Raw genomic sequence first — 26,748 nt, 5'->3', positions numbered from 1 at the left:
GAAGGAAGTAATATTTTTTAACTGATATGAAAAAGAAGTTGAAAGAAGTAATATGAAAAAGCCAAAGCAACCAAAGTAGCTTAAGAGGTCAAAAAAGAGCTACAAGTTAAAAGAGCTGATTGATTGGAGTTTCAAAAGATCAGTGTTCTTGCTTCAGCTGAAAAGAAGATGAAATTACTAGTCCACTAGTGTTGGAGCTGAAAGATAAAGTACAAGAAACCCGATACCCCAGCTATAGCATTCAGGAATATCGGTACATTCCCATGAAACCAACTGGACAGCCCATATATAGGTGATACCGAGAAGATACTTAGAAATAACATCTCTGAGATTGATGTAGCTCTAACTTTGCCAAAATCTGAGATATGGTCTTGGCCATTACACTTTCTAATTTGAAGGGTACAAGACAGGTAGAATTATATAAGAATCCTCTCTCAAGAGAGCTTCCAAATAGTTTTAAAATAATGTAGGAAAATCAAGAAATAAAGCTCCTTCATACACCAGGATTACATTCATGTTTTGGAGGGCATTGGAAATGCAAGTGCAAAAGGATTTCAACCACTGAACTTCAATGCATGCCAGTGCAAATACTTCAAATTAACTGTGTAATATTTAAAGAAATTCTTACTGTAAGTTATTTTTAAAATATACAAGTAACCACATTTACGTACAAAGTAGTATGCACTTTTCTTCCATACGCTTGTTTAATTTACTTGCGCTTATCACCTTTATACCCATTATTCTTTAAATCATACAATAAAATACTTACTTATGACACTGTTACCAGTTGAACCAGATCCATCAGCCTGTTAGGTATGTGCTTCTAGCAAAAATGCCTCAATTTTTCAATTTATAGATTGGTTAAAACAAATAAGCTTGAAATTTGCAAATTGTAATATGAAAAAAACACATCTCAGCACATGAAATCATTAGCAGGAAATAAGAAGGATCACAGACCAGAAACTTATGAATAAAAATACATTGGTGAACCATCTGAAAAAAAAAGAAAATAAACAAGAGACAATTATACTACACAAAGCATCAAAACAGCACAAGCTTCACTAAAAAATGTCAATCAAGTCTTTCACCCCATTGTAGTACCTTGCTAGAGTTATGCATTCGTGTTTAACCTCAAAGGCAGCACATACAAATCCATTGGTACCTACTGCTCATTGAGACACCTTCCCCATAAACTGAACAATTAGAACATTTTACCACTTATCGTTTATTACGACACCCTCCAAATCGTTGAAAAGTTATAGTATTGGAGCTGGGAACAGCTTCGAGGCAGGCTGTACTGTCCGACTTCTAAAGGCATTAAAAACAAAAAAAAAAAGCTACAGGGAAGGGCCTTGCATCATCAATTTGCGAGAAGAACGCGATCCCGTGATAGGGAGAAAAGAGAGAGCGGAGAGTGAGGATGGAGAAGGTTACCTGGGCGTTCAATGCAACGACCGTGGATGGCAGTGGGAGGAGTAGAAGACTTAAACCGACGAGCGGTTCAACGGCAACGAGTCGATGGTTCAATGCACTTTCCGGATCGTTTCCCATCGATTGAATCGAAACCTATCTCACTGTGGTTCCCACCTCCAATCTAATTCAACGGGGAGGTTGAAATCAGGACGAAAATATGTGTTTTTTCCGCAATCACTGAAATAAAAAAAGAAATTCAGCACGCCCTTTTCCTACCGATTCTGTCCTTCACAAACGTTTCTAAAACACCTAGGAGCTTATGTTCTACCCAGACAAAAAAAAAATAACAGCATCATTCGCACAAGTTTCATATTATGCTTCATCTTATTTTCGTATAATGATAATTTAAAGAATATGAGTAACTAGGGTTTATGGTTTAGGGTTGGAGGTAGGGTTTAAGATTTAGGATTATAATTTGTATCTTTAATTTTTTCAATGACTATATGGTTTAAACGTAATTTATGGTTATATAATTCAGTGCTTATATACTTTTTTAAATTAATTTGCTTTTAGTATATACCAAATATGTGATGTAAATTTGCAACATTATTATCATTTTATAGTAAAAATTAATCTAAAGTTACTTTTTTCTTTTAATTTTAAATGTAATATTATTTTTAAAAAATTTAGAATTATTTTTTATATTTATTTATTTTTATAATTATTTATACTATTTGTTACTATTTGTGTATAAAATTTGTAATTTGTTATTATTTTTATTCATTTTTTTAAAATTTATTGTCTTATATTTGTATGTATTGAAATATTACTTTTATGTTTTTTTATGTTCTTGAGAAATTTTATTTTATTTATTTATTAAAAGCATATTAAGATTCAAATTTATTTATTATTTAATTGAGAACTTATCATTTTATTTTCTTAAAACATTGATAAATAATGTTTTTTTATTTAAAAATTCCTTGATTTTTACTTGCTATTTTATTTTCAATTTTTGGTTTCCTAGTTATAAGCTTATTTTTTATAAAATTTATTTTAATTCTCACTAATGAATCTGATTATTTATTCCAATAAATTTAGTTGTATTATTTGATTTATTATTATTTCTTCTTTTGATTTATTTTGAAGAAACCAACAAAAGTTATATTTAATTTTTGTTACATTATTATTCAAATAACAAACATATAGTGTTAATAAATAATTTCTTCTTATCTTGTACCATGTTTTATCCTTTTATTTTCTCCCGGGCCTCTCGCCCATGGGTCCTCAATTAGAGAAACCGGTAGGTTCCAAATGGAACCAAGGGACCATTACGCTGTTCGCTCAGCGCATGACCCGACAGGGTCAACCTTGCGAGCACGAAGACACGAGGACCCGGGTCAGACTGTGCTGCCCCCGGTTTAGTCATTTAGTATCGTCGTCGGTTCCTCGGCAGTTTCGTTCTGCACGGTTCACAGCCCGGGAAGTAACAGAGCTAACACTTCCATTGACGTGTCCATACGCACGGGGTTCTTTTCCTCTTGAAGTCGTGTTCTTCTCTCCGCGTTCTTTTTTCAGTTCATGGCGATGGCGATGGCGATGGCGATGGCGAGGACAAGCTCTGGCCTCGCTTATCCAGAAAGATTCTATGCTGCCGCATCATACGCTGGCTTTGGTGGATCTCCGAATTCCAGCAAAGGCGCGATTTCGAAATTCAACAACGATGTAGCACTCTTGCTTTACGGGTTGCATCAGCAAGTAAGCACGTGAACCGTGATTCATTCGAATCCTTCACAGATATGATGTCCTTTGTTTTTGTAAATTCATGAGGTTTCGGTGTCCTCATTTAAACAACAGCTGAGATCTTAAATGTTTTGAGCGTCATCTAAAAATTGAGGTCAGGCTGGGGCTTTAATGACGTGATTATTACCGGAGGAAATTGATCCGCTTCATCTGATGGTAGATCTACGAATAATTATGTAAAGTTCGTTTGACGAATGGCGAGTCCTTTTCGTCTGTTCTCTTTTGGCCGGTGATCGAACAAAAAATTCAACCTCCTTGAGTATGCATTGAGGCCTTGAGTTGGAGACTTGTCATGTAATTGGACTTTCGTGAATTGTTGAACATCCAATCTGATAAGTCGCATTTATGTGGTGCAGGCGATAGTAGGACCTTGTACTGTTCCGAAACCTCGTGCTTGGAATCCTGTGGAGCACAGCAAATGGACAAGGTATACCGTAAATTTAGTGACTCTATATAGAATGAATGATCGCAACCTTATTAGTATCTTTTCTGTTAAGATCGTTATCATCATTATCTTTGCTTTTACAGTATAATGAAGGCACCTGTTCTGAATCCTTTTTCCTGTCTGAAAGAAGAAAGAGGGTCTGCTATGCCTTGAACGATACCCATTTAGTTTCAGGGCATATGGAACATTTAGCATAACATCAACTGACACTTACACCTTTGCCTCATGCAACGAGGTTTTGAGCTTTCTTCTGATTTCCACATGTTAAAATGATTTAAGAAGCTTCAAGTATTATTAGCAACGAGTGTCTGGCTGTTCTCATTATGAGGAAAATTTAATGCAGCTTGATGAGCTTTGCATTATACGTCTCGTGTCTTCATCATAATATCAATTAGTAATGGTCATCATAGGATCCTGGAAATCAGCATTTTGAGCATTTGGCCAATGCTCCTGTTCCTAGACTAGCTAAATTCATGCTGTGAGACCACCATTTTTTGACCTCCTGCTAATATTCATCTGTCCTATGCATGTCTTAGAGCCTCCCCTTCCCCTCCACCTTACCTTTACCATTGAACTAGAGAATCAAGCACATCTCCGTAGCATTTTATGAACAATGCCATTGGCTCAGCTTCCTTAGAAGTGCTTTGTCAGTCTGAGGTAGTCTATCAAGCCTAGGATTCAGACCCCTGTATTTAGTTTAATAATATTGTTATTACTTGGGCCTGTTAAAAGGATTTTATTTTTATTTTTATCTCAGTCATTATTTTGCCAGACGATTAGACCAAATTCATGCTCTCTGAATAATCGTACTTCTGAATTTGATTATCCTTCCCCATTTCTCACCATCTGAAGTATTCTTCTAGTTATATAACTACCAATTTCCTATTGAACCTCTTGGTGCATTGTAGTTCATGTTTGTTGGCCATACAACATATGAGCAACTTTTCATCAAGAATAACTAAGTGACTGTATACCCTGCTTCAGTATCTAGCTTCCAGACCTGAAAAAATTTCTTTTTGGGCAATAATAAGATTAAGTATTAGTATATCAAAACAGATTCTGTGCTTTTTATTGATTTGAACAGTTAAGTTCTTTGCTCATTACTCCATTGTTTCTAGTATTTTATCTTTCTTGGTCTGATGTCATTGGAATGCTGAAATATTTTTGCCCTTAAGGGACAAAAATGCTGACAACTATGTATGAAAGAAATTGATAGATTACATGAAACAAATTTATTTTGGAAAAGGGCATAATAGAAATTAGCTACATCTGGAATTTTATGTCATTTTTTAAAGTTCTAGTGATTATATTTCACTTCCCTCTAATGTAGCCTCATTTACACTCTTCAGAGTTGTCATTTCTATTATTATTATTATTTTTTTTTTTTCAGTTGGCATGGACTTGGAAACATGGCTTCAACAGAAGCTATGCGCCTCTTTGTGAAAATCTTAGAGGTATTATTAAGTAGATGGTCCATCTGTATTGTAAAATTTGATGTTAATATATTTACTTCATTTTTGTATTTTTATGACTATAAATTTATCTTATATTTTGTTGTTTTTTGTGCTTGTGTTCCAATAGGAAGAAGATCCTGCCTGGTACTCAAGAGTTCCTGAGTTTGTTGCGGAGCCTGTTGTAGATGTGGAGATGAATGTGAGTAGCATGTTTCTGTTTTCTGTAAAGATCTAGAATTGGTTGATTTATTCATGCAAGCCTGTATCTCTGGATGTCCAATCAGTGTGTGACCATGTTGTTCTAAAAGCTATGAAAAGAATTAGCTTTGGTGTATCTCATGCATAGGAATATACTCTTCTTAACTTGTTTGGTAAGTGAAAGTTTAGCACACCTGTTTTCTTAGCATATTGAAGCTCTTTAATGGGCACGTTTATGCTCTGTTACAGCACTCAAGACTGGAATCTGTCACCCCAAATGGAAACTCACTTCCTGAGCCAAAGACTATTTCTGAAGAAAATGGGAGTCTGGAGACCCAGGACAAAGATGTTGTCTTGGAGGGATTGGTTTCAGTTGAAATATACGATCAGTGGATTGCACCATCTGTATCAGGCCAGCAGCCTAAAGCACGATATGAAGTACTTGATTTTTGTCCATTTACTTGGAATTTTTTCCCACTCTGAGTGGTTATTATTTTGTTGTGCACTTTACTGAGACTTCACATGTTTGTAGCACGGGGCAGCCGTAATTCAGGATAAGATGTATGTTTTTGGGGGAAACCACAATGGTCGCTACCTTAATGACCTCCAGGTATGTTTTCACAGTAGGCCTCTTTATCCTTTGCTCCTGTGGTATTTAGCTTATGCTAGCTGAGTCCATTTGGATCCAAAAAGTAGGATAGTGTTGAAAAATAAAAAATATTTTTCTAAAAAAAAATCTGGAACAATGGAAAAAGGTTAAACTATATGACAAAATCTCTGGCATTTTTTTTAAAAAAATTTATGCCTAATCCTCCATATTAAACTACATTCTTTTCTTGCTATTAGGTGAAGTCTTACATTCTTTTTGATGATTTCAGGTTCTGGATTTGAAAACCTTGACATGGTCCAAAGTGGAAGCAAAGGTTGCTGCTGAGCCTTCAGAGTTGTCATCCCCAGTGTCATTGGCTCCCTGTGCTGGCCACTCTTTGGTAGGGATGGAATGACCTTCTCTTTTTCAGTTGTGGTCTTTTTGCAGGAGCAAGTCCTGATAGTTACTAGCATATGCATCTAGGTATAATGCTACTACATAATCTTGTTCCATTTTTTTACTGGTTTGTCTAATTATTTCATATTTTATGCAGGTAGCATGGGGAAGTAAGCTTCTTTCTATTGCTGGACACACAAAAGATCCTTCTGAGACTGTTACAGGTTTTGACTTGTTTTCACTATAATTCATTCAGTCAGGACTTGTTCTGGCTGGAAATGATTACTGATGTTTATGTTGAATTCTGGAGATTGTTTTTTTCTGTTGGTGGAAACCATTTTCTAGCCTCTCAGACATTCATTCAGATGCCCATGAACAATTAATTTGATCATCTTCTGCTATGGAGTGGTTTTCTCTGGAAAGTAGTCACAGCATTCCGAAGTCACCTGTGCTTCTACAGTATAATTTGTTGCTTTATGGTACATTGCTGTTATTCAAGTTTGTTGTGTTTTGTATTTTACCCTTGCAGTGAAGGAATTTGACCCCCACAGTGGTACTTGGTCCAACTTAAAGACATACGGAGAGGCACCGGTATTTTTTGCCACTTGATTTTCTTTGTGAAAACTGGCATGCTCAATCATTTTAATTTCCTGTTCGAATGAGAAAAGACCTAGAAAATAGGCATTGATTTTTAATGTTGAAAAAGGTTTAAGCACTCTATATTGTGATCCCCCTCTTTGAATGCATGCATAGACCTTCCGTTTAAATGGTTCTGTCAGTCTTGCAGCTTTCCTCACTGGTACTTTTGTGTTATAATACAAATCTACTACCTTCAAAAAGGATGAGAAAAGTTTAATCCTTCAACTCTCTCTCTCTCTCTCTCTCTCTCTCTCTCTCTCTCTCTCTCTCTCTCTCTAAGAAAAGGAGACAAGTGTACAAGTGCATGAGTAAATCCTTCACTAGATTGAGGAAAATCACATGAAAGATATCTTGGGAGGATGGATGGTTTTCTTGTCTTCTATAAGCTCTTCAATCTCTTGTTAGGACTCTTGTTGGTAGGAACTTTTAATGTTTTATTGCAATTAGGTTTATATCGTAATGAGAATGTTTAAGTGTCCTTGGCCCCTGCATGGCCCTGGGAACTTTTGATGTTTTACTGCAATTAGGTTTATATCGTAATGAGAATGGGTTTAAGTGTCCTTGGCCCCTGCATGGCCCTGGGACAGAATGATTAAGCATCTGCATGGGCTTAAGAGAGAAACTTAGTTGGCGTTTGTTAGGAGGGGATAAAGACATTTGTGTGATTTAAGAATCATTTTAAGGGAGTCCCACTCACCTCTTGTTATGAACTGCTTGTATGAGAAGGATGGTCAAGGAGTAGGTCAGTCCCACTTCAACCCAAATCAGTTGTCTTGTTCATCGAGGTTTTGGAGATCAGATTGCCCTCAAAGAGAAATCAAGTTATCCCCATTTTCGTGCCTAAATATTTCCCTATCTTTCATTTTCTCCACCCAACCCACTTTCTCTTTTCATCTTCCCACCATTAAAATCCAGCAAAAACCTTAAACGTGTTCAGCGCCTACCATTTCTGTTTTCCTCAATTAATAGTTTCATGGTGCTTGATCATGATGACATCGTCAACCTTCAAAATGAACTCCTTTATGTGTTCCAAGGAGCAACTGACCTCCTTGGATGAGTTGAATTATGACAGATTCTTCAGCAGTTTTAATGAGTTAATTTATTGATGACAGAGTTGCTTCAGCCTTAGCTTTATTAGTCATCCAACAGTAACTAGAATAGGCGATCAAAGTGGGAAAAGAAATGGAAAATTGAAGCACAACCAAAGAGCCACAAGAGACTTAAAAATTGAGAAACCAAAGGAAACTTTTGTGAAACCTTGAAGAACCATTAGTGGATGATAACAGTCTATAAAGTGAATAAAAAGCAAAATAAGCCAATGTAGGTACTTTTATATTACAAGTAGTTATTGGAACAAAAATTTATTGATAACTTCTGATTTTATGCATCGTAGGCCTTTTTTTTAAGTGACCGCTATTTTTTTATGGCAATAAGGATAATGTATAGCGCTCTTGTGGTGATTGAAGATGGCTTAGTAACAGCAATCTCAGGGTTCACAAGGCTCATCCACACCCCCTTCCCCTGACAATTGGTGAATAAGTTTGAGAAAATTGTCTCCATCACCTTGGGTTGGCCTTTCTCATGAAGACATACTCTTCAATACTGATCAGTTAGCCAAAGAAGGTGTTTCTTGACAAAATCTTGTTGTTGGGAATGCATTTCGTCAGTAATCCAAGGGCAATGCTGCACTCCCTCTTTTATATAGTAATTGATTTCAAGGAAAAGCCTATCACTAGCTATTTAGGAAAAAAAATGTAAACCAAATTCACAAGAGGAATAGAATGAGGTGAAACTGGGGGGTATAAAACTGTAAAAGAATTTATGTTGTAAAAGAGAAAGAAAGAATTTTGTTAATTGCTAAGCAAGCAATAAGAATTGTAAAACTCCAAATTATTTAGGGGCATTCATGTGTTAATAGACACCATAACACATTTAATAGGCATGTATTCCTGCTCTTGTTGATAAAGATCTATCAGCCAAGGGCACTGATTGAGATCTATGAATAGGCATCAGACCATTTAGTTCAGAGCTGATGTTGTCATCTGGCCAGTGGCACCAGAATCAACAATCCAAGAGTTTAAAAAAAGTAGAAGTTAAAAACTTGTATATGATGTGACTTAGTAGTCGTGGAAGAAGAGTGAGAAGCAGAGAATTCTTGAAAGGCATGATATTCCTCTTGAGAAAGAGACACTGCATCTATATATATATATATAAATATAATGGAAAGGGCTGAAATTTTATTATGAAAATAATATAAGTGCAAAACTGGCAAACAAAGCCAAGGGCAAACAAAACCTAAATACAAACACTAGCTCCCTAAATTCACTACTAGAGCAAGTCGAGCATTCACAAGACAAGCAAAGTGATCGGCTAGAGAATTCGCATCCCAGGGAACATGCATCCATCTGACATTAGGAGCCTCTGCCAGATCTTCAATACCCGTGAATTGCTGATCAAATCTCCAATTAGCAGGGGAAGACCCTTGAGCCCAAGCAATAACAGTCTTCGGATCTACTTCCACAATTATTGGAAGGAAGAAATGATTATGGTAAATTTGGAGGTTACTAAGGAGACCATGGACCTCTGCAGAGTTGGAATCGGAAATGCCAATGGGATTGCAGTAAGACAGGCGAGTGGCTCCCTCGTGGTCACGATTAACACCTCCAAAACTAGCAGGTCTCGGGTTGTCAAGGCAAAGTGTAATTGCAGATGTCCCACCAGGGGGGGGTGGAGGTAGTCATGCACCAGAGAAGCATTCCCATCTTTGGAGAGGAATGAGGTAGATGCTGGCCAAGAACTCAGAGATGCTGGTGGACAGGCAGAAAGACAGACTGAAACTCCTCAGGAAGGAGGACTAGACCTTGTGTGCAAAGAGACAGAGAAGGAATAAGTGATCAATGGTCTCAGCTTCAGAATTACAGTTTTAATAATGGGGGTTTGGGATGGCCACACCTTTGCGAAGCAGTTGGTCACAAGTGAGAACATATCCCTCATGAGCCACCATGAGAAAAATTTCACTTTCTGGGGGGCAAGGATCTTCTAAGTTGGCACTGGGTTAGCAAGGTTGGTAGCTTAATCACCACCACCAGACGGTGATGGCACGAGGCAACCAATGATAGCCTTGTTAAAGTTGCAGTCCAGATAAGATGGTCAGACCCAAAGGTACAGATGTATAAGTTCTTTAGTTTGCTAAGCAAAAGTTTTACTTGTGAATTTCACGGTCAAATAGCACTCTCCTAATACTGAGGTTCCAGCTGCTGCCATCCGTTGGTTAAAAAATTGACTAACTATAACCTCCTTACATTCCTGATGGTCGATAGAGGGGGGAATTCAAGGTGATTGTGTGACTTCCCACCCAAAGGTCCTCTGAAAGTGGATGTCAATTGGACACCATACATGTAAATATCTAAACAACTAACATTAATATAACTTCTAACTTATATGAATTCCAAAATATGGTAACAGTGTGAACCAGGCCTGAGAGCACTTATGAGAAGAATGAATGATTGGGAATAAATTACATTTTCTCTTATATCTGTGAATCATCTTTGGTGTTTCTTGTTTATATATAATTCATTTGATTTAATTTTTGTACGTCTAGTTATTCTTAGTTTTTCTCAAATTTTCAGCATCTCTTGGTCTGGAATCTCTTAACTGCATTTTGTAGTAAACTTCTGAAATATAAGAGTTATGGTACCCATTAGTTGCTTACTTTTATTTCAGGTGTCTCGAGGTGGTCAGTCAATCACACTAGTTGGTACAAGTTTAGTCATGTTTGGTGGTCAAGATGCCAAGAGATCTCTCTTAAATGATCTACACATTCTTGACCTGGAAACAATGACATGGGATGATATTGATGCCATGTGAGTCTTTCCGGAAAGCTTTGAGCTTTTTTTATCCCAAAACAGAAAACTCTTTTACCTCTTTAGGTGCCTGCCTGAACTATGCAACTTGAAAAGATTAATTAAACAGTTTTGCTACACAAGGAAATACTTCTCATGAGCTTGGTTTTTACTGAAAAATGCCTGTTTTCTCTTAGAGTTGTTTAGTTTTTTATTTGTGAATATTAAGAGATTTGGGGAAGAAAATGAGAGAAATAAAAGAGGAGAAGAAGAGGACAGCAAGCAACCTTGGCTGTGTGGAAGTTCGTGCCTGAGGCATGGGTTTCTTTTTATTTCAGGATTTAATTGATATTACAAAAGGGCTAAAATGCCTCTAAATACAAAAAATCACATATCTCCTAAAATACACCTCTGATTTGAATGAATCTTGAACCACATGCATATGAAAACATTTTTTTTTTATGAAGATGTATTAATAAACCAGAAGAGAATTACAAAATTTGTGGGAGCACATCCCTTACAACCAACGATTGTAGGGTAGCTCCCTGCCTGGCAAGCACATCAGCCGCCGAATTAGCGGATCTCGGTATGTGAGACCAAATACAAGGAACAATTGAGGTAATAACTAAAATTTCTTTAAAAGTATCCCAGTGCCTCCACGGAGGAGAAGACGCATTCTCACACCAACCTATCATCACTTTGGAGTCCCCTTCAACATGGAGAGGCCCCCTACATTTATCTTTGAAGACACAAAGACCGGAGAGGAGACCATACAACTCAGCAGACGTAGAGTCTGATATACCAAGGGGGCCGGCATAAGTGAAGAGCTGATTACTGGAATGGTTTGAAATAACTCCTCCGAAACCAGAAATATTAGGGTTGCCAAGAGACGAACCGTCAAAATTTAACTTTAGGAAACTAGGATCAAGAGGAGTCCATTCTTTCATGACCGGAGGCTTTTTCCCAATGTGCATCAATGCCAAGTTTCTCCAATTTTCACGAATGGAGGAACCCAGATAAGGAAAGAAAGCTTTCTTGGTTAATAGCCAAGTTGATATTTTCCCAACCACTCTGTCCGCAACTCGGTCTAAAGATTCACTTTTTGCATCAAAACGTCTTCTATTTCGCTCATTCCAAAGACCCCACGGCATAAAACTGGCACATGCAGAGAGTGTCATCTTTCCAAGACTCAGCATAGGGGTACCCATGAGAGATTTACTGAACGAAAGCAGACCAGCCGCCATGCAGAACTGAAAACCAAACTTTCCAAGAATGTTGATTCACACCTTCCAAGAAAAGCTGCAATGGCGAAGAATATGGCTGGTAGTTTCATTTTCAGAGTTGTAGAATGGACATATAGGATCCACTGAGGGGTGACCTCTTCTTCGCAATACAGCTGCCGAGAGAATTTTACCTTGACAGGCACTCCACATGAACAACTTTACCTTTGGAGGGGCACATAAATGCCATACAAATTTGATTTCATTCACCCTCCAAGCTGGGTTATTGCTGTTTAAAAAGTCGTATGCTGATGAGACCGTGAAGGAACCCTTTTTGTCTGGCCACCAAATGAGCTTGTTAGCCTCCAAAGGACGGATTTTAAATGAAGCAACAAGGTCCATCAATCGACGAGCCTCCAGAGCCTCACTATCCGAGAGACTTCTTCTAGGATGGAGATTCATATCCCCCCCCCTCAAAAGCTTCTGCTACTGATATCTCTCTATGAGTCGTGAGAAGATAAAGACTCCTGAATGCAGCCTGCAGAGGCTCCTGCCCAATCCACAAATCATCCCAAAACTTGAGCGATCTACCATTGCCTGCATAGAATCTACTAGCCGAATGAAATTTTGGAAGCAGAGGTATAAAGCCCTCCATATTGGGGAGAGGGCTCTATGATTCCCACCAGACATCCACCAATGAGGATCCCCACCCACCTTTGTGAGAACCATTTCCTTCCAAAGATTTGAGGAGTGAGTATTAAACTTCCATAGCCATTTCAGCAACAAAGCTTGATTCATATCTCTAGTTTTCCAGATTCCCAGGCCACCCATATTCTTTGGCATGCATACTTCATCCCAGCTAACCAGATGGTACTTGAAAGCATCACTCGATCCCCTCCATAGGAATCGTCTTTTCAGCCTATCTATAATCTTACAAATTGCAACAGGGCAAGACATGAAAGATAGGGTATAATTGGGGATACCGGCTATGCAGGATTTGAGAAGGATGAGCCTCCCTGCTTTACTAAGAAGACATCCCTTCCATGATGCAAAGCGTGATTCCATTTTTTCCACCACCGGATTCCAAAGCCTCTTGCATATACGACCATTGAAAAGTGGTATACTAAGATATGTTCCAGGTAAGTGACTTATTGTGCATCCAAATATACTTGTCATCTCACTAAGAAGCTCAGGGCTAACATTGAAGCCCATTAAGAAAGTTTTTCCCCAATTTACTTTCCGACCAGAGGCTACCTCAAAAAGCCCCAACACAGCTTTAATCTTTTTTGCACAATCAGTGGTGCCGACTCTGAAAATTATGGTATCATCTGCATACTGAAGGATGGGAATATTATAAGCTGAACTGGAACTAGTAGGGGGGAGTCACCCAAGATTACCTACCGAATAGAACATAGCAGATAGAAATTCACCAATCATATTGAATAAAAGCGGGGAGAGGGGATCTCCCTACCTAATACCTCTGGTCCCTTTGAAATAACCACATACAGAGCCATTGATGAGGAGCGAATATGAAGTCGAGCCCACGCAACTTCTTATCCAGAATCTCCATCTGTTGCCAAAACCCATCTTTTCCATGATCTCATCTAACAGGATCCAATTTATTTTGTCAAAAGCCTTTTCAAGATCTAACTTTAGGGCAATTCTAGGATCCTTGTTGCACTGAAAATGATCAATAAGTTCGTGAGCAGCCATAGTAGAGTCCAGAATCTCCCTCCCCTTCAAAAAAGCCCCTTGCCCTTTGTGAATAACTAATGAAAACATTACTTATCTAACAGACATAAGCTGGAGTTAATTGTTTCTGGTCTCTCATCCTGAGATCAGCAAATTTTGTGGCTGATGCCCTAGCCAAGCAAGGAGCCTCCTTGCAATCTCTTGTTGTCAGGAGTTAGCTCCTTTTGTTCTCTTAATAAATTCACTTTTCATAAAAAAAAAACAGACATAAGCTGGAATAAAGTAAATATATAAAATGACCAAAATAATCCTAAACTGCTATTTTATGCTCTCCCTCCAAGTGGAGAATAGATACCAATCAAACCTAGCATGGCAAAGAAGGATGCATGTTCACATCTTGCCAAAGACTTAGTAAACACATTTCCCATCTGGTCTGAAGACTTCACATATGGAGTTACCACCTTCCCTTGCATAATGGCAATCGACCTCTATATGTTTAGTTCTCTCATGGAATACAAGGTTGCTAGCAATGAAGATGGCAACCTAATTGTCACACTTCATAACCATAAGTTCTGGTATATGGAAACCAAATTCTAGAAAAATAGACTTAATCCACATAAACTCACTAACTATGTGAGCTATTGCTCTATATTTGTCCTCTGCACTTGACCTAGCCACAATTGTCTGTTTCTTACTTTTTCAGTTTACCAGGTTACCTCCAACAAAACAACAATAGCCTGATGTAGAGCATCTATCCATCTTATTCCCAACATAATCTGCATCAAAATATCCAAGCACATCTATCTTTCCATCCTGAGTATAAAATAGACCTTTTCCAAGTGAACCCTTTAAGTAATTTAAAATCCTTTGGGCAGCTTCTAAATGCACTTTCTGAGGATTTTTTCTAAACTGGCTTGCAACTCCCACAACAAAAGATATATTCAGCCTGGTACCATAGCATAAATCAATTTAACTACCAAGCGTATCTACCGAGTTGTTCTTGAGAGTAGGAATTGGAGTATCTGTAGGTACAAACCATGTTCCTGTAGCATATCTAATACATATTTTCTCTGTGAGAGAACAATACCTCATTTATTTTGAGCAACTTCAATGCCAAGAAAGTACTTTAGGGAGCCCAAATCTTTTGTCGTAAAATGTGTGGCCAAGTACTTTTTAACTTCTGCAATACCTTCGAGATCATCACCATATAGTACAATATCACCTACATAGACCACCGAGATAATAACACCAATTTACCACTTGAATAGGAACATAGAATGGTCAATGGCTTCTTGAACCATGCTCGTGGACTCTGTTTAAGTCCATAAATAGTCTTTTGTAGCTTACATACCTTCTCCATCTCCCCCTGAGCAATGTACCTAGGAGGTTACTCCATATAGACTTTCTCATGTAAATCACCATTTTTCACATCAAGTTGAAAGCGAGGCCATCTTCTATTAATTGCCACAGAAACCAAGATATATACAAATGTAAGTTTGGCCATAGGTGAGAATGACTCAAACACATCAACACCGAAGGTTTGTATATATCCTTGTGCCACCAGTCGTGCCTTCTGTCGTTCAATAGAGACATTGACATTATATTTTATGGTATATACCCAACGACACCCCACAATAGCTGCCCCTGCCGGTGGATCACATAGATGTCATGTTTCCATAGACATTAAAGCACTCATTTAATCATCTATAGCCCGTTTTCACTCAAGAGAACACAAAACATCCTGCACTGAATAAGGGACAGTGGAAATAGACAATGACATAGCAAAGGATTTAAAGGATGAGGACAAGAAATCAAGAGACACATATTTTGAGATGAGATGAGAAGTACAAGATTGTTTATCTTTCCAAAGACTAATAGGAAAGTCTAAATCTGATAGAATGGGACTTGTAGGCAAAGAGGAAAACGATTGATCGAGAGGAGAAAGCTCAATAGTAGTATCTACTGGAGGCACTGCTGGAGCACGAGGACGTTGGCTATAGAGACGAAGAGGCAAAGAAGAACCTGATGGAGCAGGTATGTTCAAAACAGCTATAAGAATTGGACTGTCCAAAGATGATTTAGAAGACACAGGAAGTTCAACAAACGATGCAAAATATGAAGTATGCTAAAAGAAAGTCACATCAGCTAATGTCTTCTTCGAACAGGGTCATAACATTTGTACTTCTTTTGTTGACGAGAATATCCCAAAAAGACACATTTGACAAACCAAGGTGACAACTTATCAAGTGAAGTCCCAAACATAATTTACAATTTGGTTTCAAAACCTGTACAATAACCCGACCATGCAAAACAAAAGAGGGCATGTGATTAATTAAGAAACAAGAAGTCAAAGCTACATCCCCCCAAAGAGATTTAGGTACATTCATGTGCTATAACAACGTTCGAGTAACCTCAAAAAGGTGTCTGTTTTTTATGTTCTGCCACCCCATTTTGTTGAGGAGTATAAGGACAAGACATATGATGGGTAATACCATGTGAGGCACAAAACGATGAAGTGATTAAGATATTCTAATCCATTATCAGTACGAAGAACATGAACACAAACACTAAACTGATTCTTTATTTCATTAAAAAATTATGAAATACATCAAACACTTTAGATTTCTCGAGTTAGAGATACACCAAGTTACTCTACTGAAATCATCTATATTCAACATAAAATACTTGAAACCAAATGGACTAGGAATCCGTCATGGACCCTATTCATCATAATGGATTAATTCAAACAATTTGGTGTTATGACTAGAACTAACTGGGAAACTTGCTCGACGATGATTTTCCAATTGACAAGACTCATAATCAAAGGAAATATCTGCTGGCAAACAAGGGAAAGATTGACGTAGCTTAACAGAGGATAGATGTCTTAAGTAGGAGGAATCAACAGTAGTAAGTGCCACATCTCGAGGAACATAAACATCATCCAACAGGTAGAGCCCTCCCTTCCTCTTCGTTTGCAAATCCCGAAAACGCAGGTAGTAGGATAAAATGTTATTGAACAGTTTAAAGACTTAGTGTTGATTGAAAACTTTGGAACAAACAGAACTTTGGTCTCACATTCCGAGATCCGCTAATTCGGCAGCCGATGCGCTTGCTAAAAACGGAGCTACCCTACAATCCATGGCAATCCATGGTTGTCAGGGACGTGCTCTCCTCTTTGTAATTTTTGTAATTCTCTTGTTTATATATATACACATCCTTTTCAAAAAAAAAAATTAAAAAAAAATTAAATAGTTTCCTCCCCTTAAATGGAAAGGTGGACCTATCAACTAAAGTAACTCGACAATACGAAGGAGATGGATTAATAGATTGAAATAAGGAGGACATTCCTGACATGCGTGTAGAGGCTCTTGAACCAATGATCTAGGAGGGAGAATGAGACATATTCAGTTCAGTCACACCTGTACTCCCATTGTGGCACTTGCAAAGGATGAAGGATGAGACTCAATGGTAAGAGAAGTAATAGATGGTGCAGTCAACTGGCCCAATCATTGTAACTACTAAATCTCTTTATAAGACCCAATATGAGAAGAAACATATTTTTCCGTGACTACGGAATTGACCCAGGTAGGTTTACAAAATTTCTCCAAACACTAATCAGAAATATGGTTTGACCTACCACAATGAATGCATTTGCGATCCCCTCTATCGTCTTGGTCACGGCCACGGGTAGACAAAGAGCGACCTCTACCTCTATTATTACCAATACAAAACTGACCATCAGGCTTATCAGTATGACTGAAGGTTAAAAGCAGCAACATCTGATAGACCTGTGTCATTTTTATTCACTACCACAACTTATGCCCGAAGAATTCTATTAAAGACTTGCTCTAAGGTGGTCACATCCTCAATGGCCAATAATTGGGCTCTAGTGGCGTCATACTCAGAGCCTAACCCATCTAAAAACCTGGTTACCTGAATCTAATTCTCCTTCTTACGGATGTTTTCAAAATTTGCCATTAATGGATGAAAGATGCTAATTTCTTGTAGCATCCCTCTCATCTCAGTGAAATAATCTATCAATAATCTATTCCCACGCTTCATAATGAAGTACCTGATGTATAATTATGGATCTGAGACAAATTACTTTCTTGAGATAAAATAGACTCAGGGTACTCCACATTGCCTTTGCTATACCACAACTCAAAATCTGGTCACTAAATTGTGACCCCATATTGTTCACCAACCAGGTCATAACTAGATTGTCTTCTGCTTCCTAGTCTTCAGTAATTGGTATAGGGGCATCATCTGTAACGTATTTGGTTATCCTTCTAGCCGTCAAAAACATCAAAACAGACCTTGACTAATTCACATAGTTTGATCCATTCTATCGGATTGTAGTTATTTGAATAAGCTGAGAGTGTTTTCTATCTAAGCTCTCAGTAGTCCTTTGGACAACAATTTGTGTGCTAGATTCAGTCATTCAATTCAACAAATAATCACAATTCAACCCAATATGGCATCGATAACCAAATACAATCACTTTCCCCGAATTAACTTGTTTGCGCTGGCAAGTGGGCCCCACAATCAACTCAATTAGGGCAAAACAACAATCAATGTATCCAATTAGCAATCCAGAGTACTCATACTCAGCAATTTAGACTGCAAATTGAATGAAGAATGATCCAATTACCTGAAATTAAGATGATGCAGGCTTTTGGGTTGATGATAGAGGCAGTATTGGGTATGACGTGGGCAGGAATGAAGCAATGCTTCCAGTAGAGAGCATTGAATGGCTTCAAATCTCAATAGTCTCATTTCAAAAAAAATCTCAATAATCATTCAATTAAAAGTAGTAGCCCCTAACCAAGAGGTTATGGCAGGCAGAAAAGGGGAAAGATGAGATCTTTACCTTACCTGTCCAAATCTCTGGGAAGAATCTTCAATGGAGTTGCTGAAGATTGAGAAAAGAGCCACAAAACTGGAAGAAATCTACCCAAGATTGATGTTAACTGTTCTCATATCATGAAAATTAAGAGATTTGGGGAAGAAAATGAGAAAACTAAGAGAGGAGAAGAAGAGGACAGCAAGCAACCTTGGCTGCATTGAAGTTCATGCCAGAAACGCATGATATTATTGTTTTTATTTCAGGGTTTAAGTGATGATAACTACAGAAGGAGAAAAATGCCCTTAGATACAAAATACTATCTATCTTCTAAAATACACCTCTGATTTGAATGAAACTTGAACCACTGGCATATGAAAACATTATCTATCTAACAGACATAAGCTAGGATAAAACAGAGAAGAAGAGGACAGCAAGCAACCTTGGCTGCATTGAAGTTCATGCCAGAAACGCATGATATTCTTGTTTTTATTTCAGGGTTTAAGTGATGATAACTACAAAAGGACAAAAATGCCCTTAGATACAAAATATTATCTATCTTCTAAAATACACCTCTGATTTGAATGAAACTTGAACCACTGGCATATGAAAACATTATCTATCTAACAGACATAAGCTAGGATAAAACATAATATAAGAAATAATCCAAATACCCCTGAACTGGTATTTTAACAATTCGACTTGGTTTCAAACTGTGGAATTGATATGTTTAAGTAATAATTACAGCATTGTATTATGTAGTAGTAGAAGTGTTGTATATAAGAATAATTTGGTCTTACTACCCTCTGCTTTGCTCTCTCTCTCTCTCTCTCTCACACACACACACACCACATCAAATTATACAAATTCTCCTTGTCTGAAACAGCCTTTGTTGGAGCCAATTTTTATTATCTGGGCTTATTGAAAATGATAAAAACTTTTAGCATTTGGAAGTTCATCATGTCTGGCACAAAATTTTTTAAAGCCAAACCTTTATGTAGATATTTCTAAGTAGCAATAGGTTACGGGTACTATTAGCACATGATGTTTATCATTGCTTTTATCTGATCCTATTTTTCTTTGATTATTTCCTAGTGGAGTACCGCCTTCTCCAAGGTCTGATCATGCCGCTGCAGTACATGTAGAGAGATACCTTCTAATATTTGGTGGTGGTTCACATGCAACATGCTTTAATGATCTCCATGTACTTGATCTACAGAGTGTAAGTGACCTTTCTCAAATTATATTTTTGAAATTACTCAAAGTATATTTATTTAAATGTCAAACTGGAGAGAAAAGCTATACTAGTAAAACTCTAAATGGAAATGGTTTTATTGTAGATGGAATGGACAAGACCAGCACTGCAGGGTGAGATTCCATCACCCAGGGCTGGACATGCTGGTGTCACGATAGGCGAGAACTGGTTCATTGTGGGAGGGGGTGATAATAAGAGTGGTAACATTTTAAACATAGTATTTTTAACTGTGTTTTTTATTTTCTTATTTTCCTTTTTTTTTCTGAACTACACTTCAATTCTGCGGATTGGAGTCAGAAATTGTAAAATTTCAACTAAAAAGCATTCTTCAGCAAGATTGAAAGGGACGTGTTTGTATTCCTTCCTGCGGTAGTATCCATTACAGATAAAAGTGTATATATGTCAGTAAACTTTTGTTGATATCAGCTGTGTTAGCACTGTAATTTTGCCTACTTGCTGCCCTTCAGAGTGGTAATACATTCCTTTTTTTGCAGGTGTATCTGAAACTGTAGTTCTTAACATGTCAACGTTGGTTTGGTCAGTTGTGACCACTGTCCAAGGACGTGTACCGGCTGCTAGTGAGGTATCATCTTCCTCTTAAAGTTTATCATATTCAACAAGGACAATTGTGAAGTTTCACTTCTTTAAGTAAGGAATTGTGTGGCAGGTGTTTAGGGAAGCATTTGTGAGTAACAATGTTAGTTGATCAATTTAAGAAGTTCTTTTAAGCAGTTGAAGTTAGCCATTCTGCTAGAGAGCATGTTGCAGATTGGGCATTGAATTCTTACCAAGCTCGTGGTTGCCTGGGTTCAGAAAGTGCAAAATTGTGTTAATTTCCATTTTTCAGTGGCCAAATCCTGGTTTTCCATATCAGGAGATCTCCAGAAATCCAATACAAAGGTTCAGTATAGACTGTATTGACCTTTCTGAAATCTGATGAGACTCATGAAATTTGCAAGTTGTATTGCAGTATTAGCAAACCCATTGGCCAAGTTATAATTTTTGTTGGTTATTAATTATGAACCATAAGAATAATAATGTGAGTGGAAAACTGATCCAATTTGATTTGAGAGTTGGTCCTTGGCATCTTACATTTCTAAGGAATCTGAACTCGTTGTTAGGAACTAACTCAGAGACATCCTTGAAAATCAAAGTCGAACTGTTATAACGTTTCTATTTGAGGAAGGAAACCTTGCATTGCATGGTCATTGGCTCACCTTGATTTTTGTAGAAAACACTTATCATTTTAAAGACCTTTCTATGATTCATAAAGAGAAATAATCAGTTCAATCTGTTGAGCTACATGTAAGTATCCTTCCTATTTGTAGCTAATGCAGCAGAACTGCTTATTATAGGGTCTGAGTTTGGTTGTGAGCTCCTATAATGGTGAAGATGTTCTTGTCTCATTTGGAGGATATAATGGGAGGTACACCAATGAGGTGAGTGACAACTTTATACTTTCTCTTTCTCTAATAGTTTCTTTGTTGATGTTCTTCCCTTTTGAGCAGGTTAATGTTCTGAAACCAAGTCACAAATCAACCTTACAATCAAATATGATGGAGAGACCTATACCTGATAGTGTTGCTGCACTTCTTCCCACAGCAAACACAAGGGATATGGAGTCTGAGTTCGAAGCAGGCCATGATGGAAAGATCAGGGAAATTGTAATGGACAACGTCGACTCAGAACCTGTGGTATGGATTAATATTATTTCTTTCTTTCTTTCTTTTTTTATTCTTCTCTTTTTCTTGTTATTGGTTTAACAAAATTTTCAGAAGTGGGACATAAAACATAAACTACAAATCTAGATTTGGACACTGTTGATCTGTGTAAGATGTTTAGTTGAAGCTTGTACAAGCATAGGCAAAATTCATGATGATGTAATAAAGGTTTTCCATATTATTGAAGATAAGTGGCTTTGCTTGCTTCTTGGTCAGAAATTTCTAATCTTTAATGCTCACTGAAAAATATTTTCTTTTTCAGAACATAAAAAGTGAGGAAAGCGGTGAGAGACTTATATCTTCCCTTAAAGCTGCAAAAGAGGAGCTGGAAGCAGTACTAACCAAAGAGCAGATGCAGTCCCTTCAGCTGAGGCAGGAGCTTACTGAAGCTGAGGCACGGAATACAGATCTTACCAAGGTAAGCACCATTTGCTTTTAAACTGCATTTGCATATGATGCAAGCTATCCTATCAAATGAGTGATTTTTATCTTGTTTGCTAAGGCATTTAAGTGTATCCAGGAGTTTCTCTAATGCATCATTCATGTAATTCCCTCAGTCCAATGTCATCACTTGCAATTGCCTTTCTGCTCCTTTTTCCCCCTTTTTAAGTCTGATAATGTTAATTTCCTTTTTCTTTCTGTTTATCTCTTATGTGTTATGTATATTCCTTTTTTGTTCTTTTATATCCAAGCAGGATTGGAACATAATGGTATTTGAGTCATAGACATACTTCATGAAGATGCATTTCTTAGATTTGAAAGCACACTGTTCAGCAGGTTGGATACATGAGTTAGCTTGTAACATGGAAATTCTTCTTATAGATCTCATGATCATTTGGTTAATGATTTTGAGGGGTGATCAACCATCGAAAGGTAGGAAAGATCTCTATTAGCTCTAAATTTTGATTACTGAAGCTTTAATAATCCCTTGAAATGGAGTTTTGTGGGTTTGAGCATGGCATAGGAACCTAAAAAACTTTTGGCATGGATCAATGAATGACTACAATTCCTGTTACTGGATGAGAATGTTGATTGCCTTCAGCAAGCATTATATGAATTCTTCCATCATTTGTCAGTAGCAACATTGAGAGTACGTCTCTGGGTTAGTATTATTGAGAATCTGGTGGTGCCTGCATTATACATCCTTCCTCAATCTTGATGCTGTGTTTCCTGTGTTTGTTTTCCTGACTAGCAGTGTCTCTCTTTTGTTTCTAGTCATTCTGTGTAGGTTAGAGTTAGGCAGCATTCACCAATTGAGCACTTTGTATCTTTATTCTGGAAAAGACAACTGGATTCTCAATTTTATGGACATAAGCCACATACAGATTTAATTACTCCCCGTTTGTCCTCCTATCTGATATTTTCACCTTTTTATGGTTTCTTCTAGGAGCTCCAATCTGTACGTGGTCAGCTTGCAGCAGAGCAGTCAAGGTGTTTCAAGCTTGAGGTTTGCACTTTAGACCTCATTATGATTCCTTGGTTAATCCTCTAATATATAATTGTGTTGACTTAGTATTCTCTCATGGCCATTTCTCTCGAGGAAACTAAATTAAGCTGGATTGATTTGGATATGTGCAACTCTCAGTTTGCAGTTTTTTTTTTGTTTGTGTGTGTGTTCTTTGATTGGTAACTGAGCTTCCAAATAGTGAAAGAAGCCTGACAAATGTAGATTTGGCAGGATACTGATGGGTATCCTATTTAAGTCTCCTTAGTCCATTACATAGTGCTGTAGATGGTTGGGGTATATCACTGCTACTCTCAAACAAACCCTTGCAGTGCTGTAGATGGTGGGGGATACATCACTGCTAGTCTCATACAAACTCTTGCAGTGCTGTAGATGGTGGGGTTATGTCACTGATAATCTCATACAAACCCTTGCTTTGGTAGTAAAATTCTCGTTTGTTTAACATGTCCTCATAATCATGCCCCATTTGTTTATCTAATGACTTTTCTTGCTGTCAGTTTACCTTTTCTCTTCTTGATCCTGTTCATATCCTTGTGTAAAATTTGGTCATATTGCCATTGGCAAGGTGTATATTCCTACTTGAGATCCCACATCCTCCTGAAAAGTCAAAAGGGAGAAATTCCTGGTAGGTATGTAGGATCCTCCTTGATGGGAAAAAAGGGACCAATTTCCTCTTTATGCGTGAATTGGATCTAATATCTAACAACCCATAATATTACCAATAATGTTCAAACCCAAATTTTAATGAGCTGGACATTTAGTAATGTCAAACTATAAAAATAGCATACAGTCAATCAAAAAAACCTTTATGTGGAAAATCCTTCAAAGTTATGGGAAAAAACAGGGGGCAACTTTGTGAGCATCCACTATATCAATTGAAGAGATAAAAAAAGTATCATTCTTAAGTTTTCCTCTAAAACTTGAGGTTGACAATTTCTAGGACAGAAGATGTAAAATTGAAATAGGAATCACTAGATACTTCACACCAGCTAAACCACTTCTAATCCCCCTTCAAACCTTCAAGAACTTCTTCCAATGGCTTAGGGTATGCCCAACCGGATGAAATAGAACACTAATCCAGCCCCCAAATGCAAATAGAATGATTATTTAATTGAGAAACCTACCTCAAAATGGTAGAAAATAGTGCGAAGTACCTTTCCCTTCAAGAAATCTAACAAAAAGAACCATCTTTTCTTCTTTCTTCTTTTCTCCTCTTTTTCTTTTCCTCTCCCCTCTTCCCCAATGTTACTGCCCTCTTTATCTTGGGAAAACTCTCATTCCACTTTTTTCTCTTTTGCCCTTTAAACTCTTCTTTTCAAAAAGGTAACTTTTGCCCTTTATTCCTATTTTGCTCCTCTTTACTTAAAGAAGGGCTGGGTCCTTTCTATTGTGGGGATAGGAGTGGACATCGGGTTGGGTTTGCGAAGACCCTGACCCGACCCAGAAAACCCAGGGTTGGGGACGAGGCGGGGTTACAGGGATGGGGGGATAGTGTGGTGTTCCATCATGAGGGGCTGGATAGGAGTGGGCATTGGGTTGGGTTTGCAGAGGCCTTGACCCGACCCGGAAAACCCAGGTTTGGGACGAGGCGGGGTTATGGGGATGGGGGAATAGTGGGGGGATATGGGGATGAGTGGGGCTGGAACAGGGAAAAGGTTGGTTAACCAGCCTCCGGCCTGACTTGTGCTCACCCCTAGTGCTGGACCCCACAAGAAACCTAACACTTTATTGCTTCTTTTTGGCAGTTCTATGTCACTTCTACAAGTGACTGACTGTCAGTGGATGTTATTTCATTATATGGAGCTGGGAGTGCCTCTTATGCTGGCTTTGTCTATAAAATGTAATCAGAGTTTGTACTATGGAATGGAATTGGGGTTTGTGCTCTCTTATGTTCCCATCATCAGTTGTGCTGATGATTCATCCTTGATACTTAAAATATCAACATAGGCTTGTTCCAATTTGAAAGCCTTTTCACTTCCTTGTCAAGTGACTTCTCTGAGGAACAAATCTAACTCAACACCTTGGAATTGCTTCAGTTGGTTATGAATTTCCCTGACATTTAACCTGCCTTTCCACAAGACTTCCTGCGGTCATCTCAGACAGAGCATCCTGCCCTCTAGTATGAAGATTACTAATTTGAAGAAGCCTGTTCCAAGGAGGTAATAGATATGAAAGACTGATGTCAATTACACAGTCATAGATAGAGCTTTTGGAGATGGGCTAGCTCAATTCAATTCAAATAAAGTTCAAAATCACAAAAGGTGAAGTTAAAGAAAGCATGTAGGGAATGTCTCTGGAAGCTGGTATGCTTCAAAGGTTGTTGATTTTTAGCTCACTTGAAGTAGGCAAATAGCAAGATTTATAGAAGGCAAATAAACAGAAAAGAAGCCTGCTTACACAACTAGACAAATTTTGGTCCAAGTTCAATTGATTTGTGGCCTGGCTTTGCTTTGATTTAGTTTATTTCTCATACATATAACCCCCCTCCTTTCTTAGGTCCTTGGAAGTTTAACTTTCTTTGCACATGGAGAGCATGTCATGATATTTACTGTGTCTATTGGTTGTATTTTTTTTTCACTGCTTGTGGTTCTCTCAGACTGGGTAAATGTAATAATGCCAGTTGGACTTGTAATGCATATTATAATCAAGAAATCGAAGGCAATCCCTAGTTGATACATTATACCCATTTTTGCAACAGAATAATGCACTTGCACACATGTCGAAGAGGTTAATATGTTAAATTTAGGTTTGTCATCCTTTTCTGTAAGGTTGCTTTGTGTTACCCACTGATAGATCTTCGTAGAACTGTGTATGCTGTTGTGCCTACAAAGTTGCATTAGGTTATGCCAGTTATCACGAGTCTCTGACAATCTTTTTGTCCATGAAAGAAACGTTCTATAATCCACCTGCAAAATCTGTTTTCGTGAGTCTATCATTAATAGTTTTGCTCTGAATATCAAAGCCTTCAGTTCTTGTATGTGTGTGTCCATTTCTGTTTTCCCTTTCTCTGTTCTAATACTAGCGATTCATGCTTCCATTTGGACACACCTAATTGTTACTACACGTATAAGATCTAATGCTGCCTTCCCCAAAAATGATTTTGCTACATACAACTGAAACTTAAAAGTTTCCCCATTCAGGTTGATGTTGCAGAGCTGAGACAGAAGCTACAGAATATGGAGACTTTGCAAAAGGAACTAGAGCTGCTGCAGCGACAAAAAGCTGCTTCTGAACAAGCTGCTTTGACGGCAAATCAGAAGCAGAGTTCTGGTGGTGTGTGGGGTTGGCTTGCAGGAACACCACCTTCCTAGAAGCCGGAACCTCGAAAAATTTAGTAGACCACCAGCATATGTTGCCCTACTATTAACCGATAAGTAGCTTTCTTCCCTTTTCTCATCTCCATTTATTCAGTTCTTTCACATGATGGCAAATAAGAGATCGATAATGTCTGTTTTTGAAGCCATGAAGTATATAGTATTTTGTAATTTTCAGGTATTATTTCTATCAGTGCGCCAATGTCATTGTATTAAAGCTTTTGTGTGTGAAATATCATTCTTTTTGGGGCCCCGCTTGAGAATTTGGCTTATGTCTCACATATTTCTTTCTATAAATACAATTGATCTTATGATGCGTTTCTATAGAAGCTTTCAACATTAATGGCCACTAGTTGAAGACAACAATTTTCAATCGCACATGGCTTTGGAAAAAGACCCCCACAGCTAAAATGGAACGGTTAAAATGACAATCAATTCAGCACGTTTGTTCCACAAAATAAT

At 37.8% G+C, this 26,748-nt stretch overlaps 1 protein-coding gene across 1 annotated transcript; it reads left to right on the top strand.

Annotated features, from left to right (window-relative positions):
• Window positions 1-2,891: 2,891 nt before the first annotated feature.
• Window positions 2,892-26,597, top strand: LOC137955531 (acyl-CoA-binding domain-containing protein 4-like). The gene is made up of 18 exons (XM_068802515.1): window positions 2,892-3,168; window positions 3,570-3,640; window positions 5,049-5,112; window positions 5,240-5,311; window positions 5,560-5,748; window positions 5,843-5,920; window positions 6,189-6,299; window positions 6,453-6,519; window positions 6,825-6,886; window positions 10,658-10,797; window positions 19,627-19,753; window positions 19,872-19,986; window positions 20,281-20,369; window positions 21,142-21,225; window positions 21,295-21,480; window positions 21,770-21,925; window positions 22,895-22,954; window positions 26,113-26,597. The coding sequence occupies exons 1-18, from the start codon at window positions 2,992-2,994 to the stop codon at window positions 26,281-26,283; spliced, it is 2,019 nt and encodes a 672-aa protein (XP_068658616.1). The 5' UTR covers window positions 2,892-2,991; the 3' UTR covers window positions 26,284-26,597.
• The last annotated feature ends 151 nt before the right edge of the window (window positions 26,598-26,748 follow it).

This window comes from Aristolochia californica, unplaced genomic scaffold (genome assembly GCF_029961685.1).
Source record: "Aristolochia californica isolate CCGP_79_NKW_82.1479 unplaced genomic scaffold, dmAriCali1.0.hap1 SCAF_2, whole genome shotgun sequence".
In the NCBI taxonomy this organism is placed as follows: domain Eukaryota; kingdom Viridiplantae; phylum Streptophyta; class Magnoliopsida; order Piperales; family Aristolochiaceae; genus Aristolochia; species Aristolochia californica.
The sequence above is the reverse complement of the archived record's forward strand: the minus strand, read 5'-3'. Positions and strand labels throughout refer to the sequence as shown.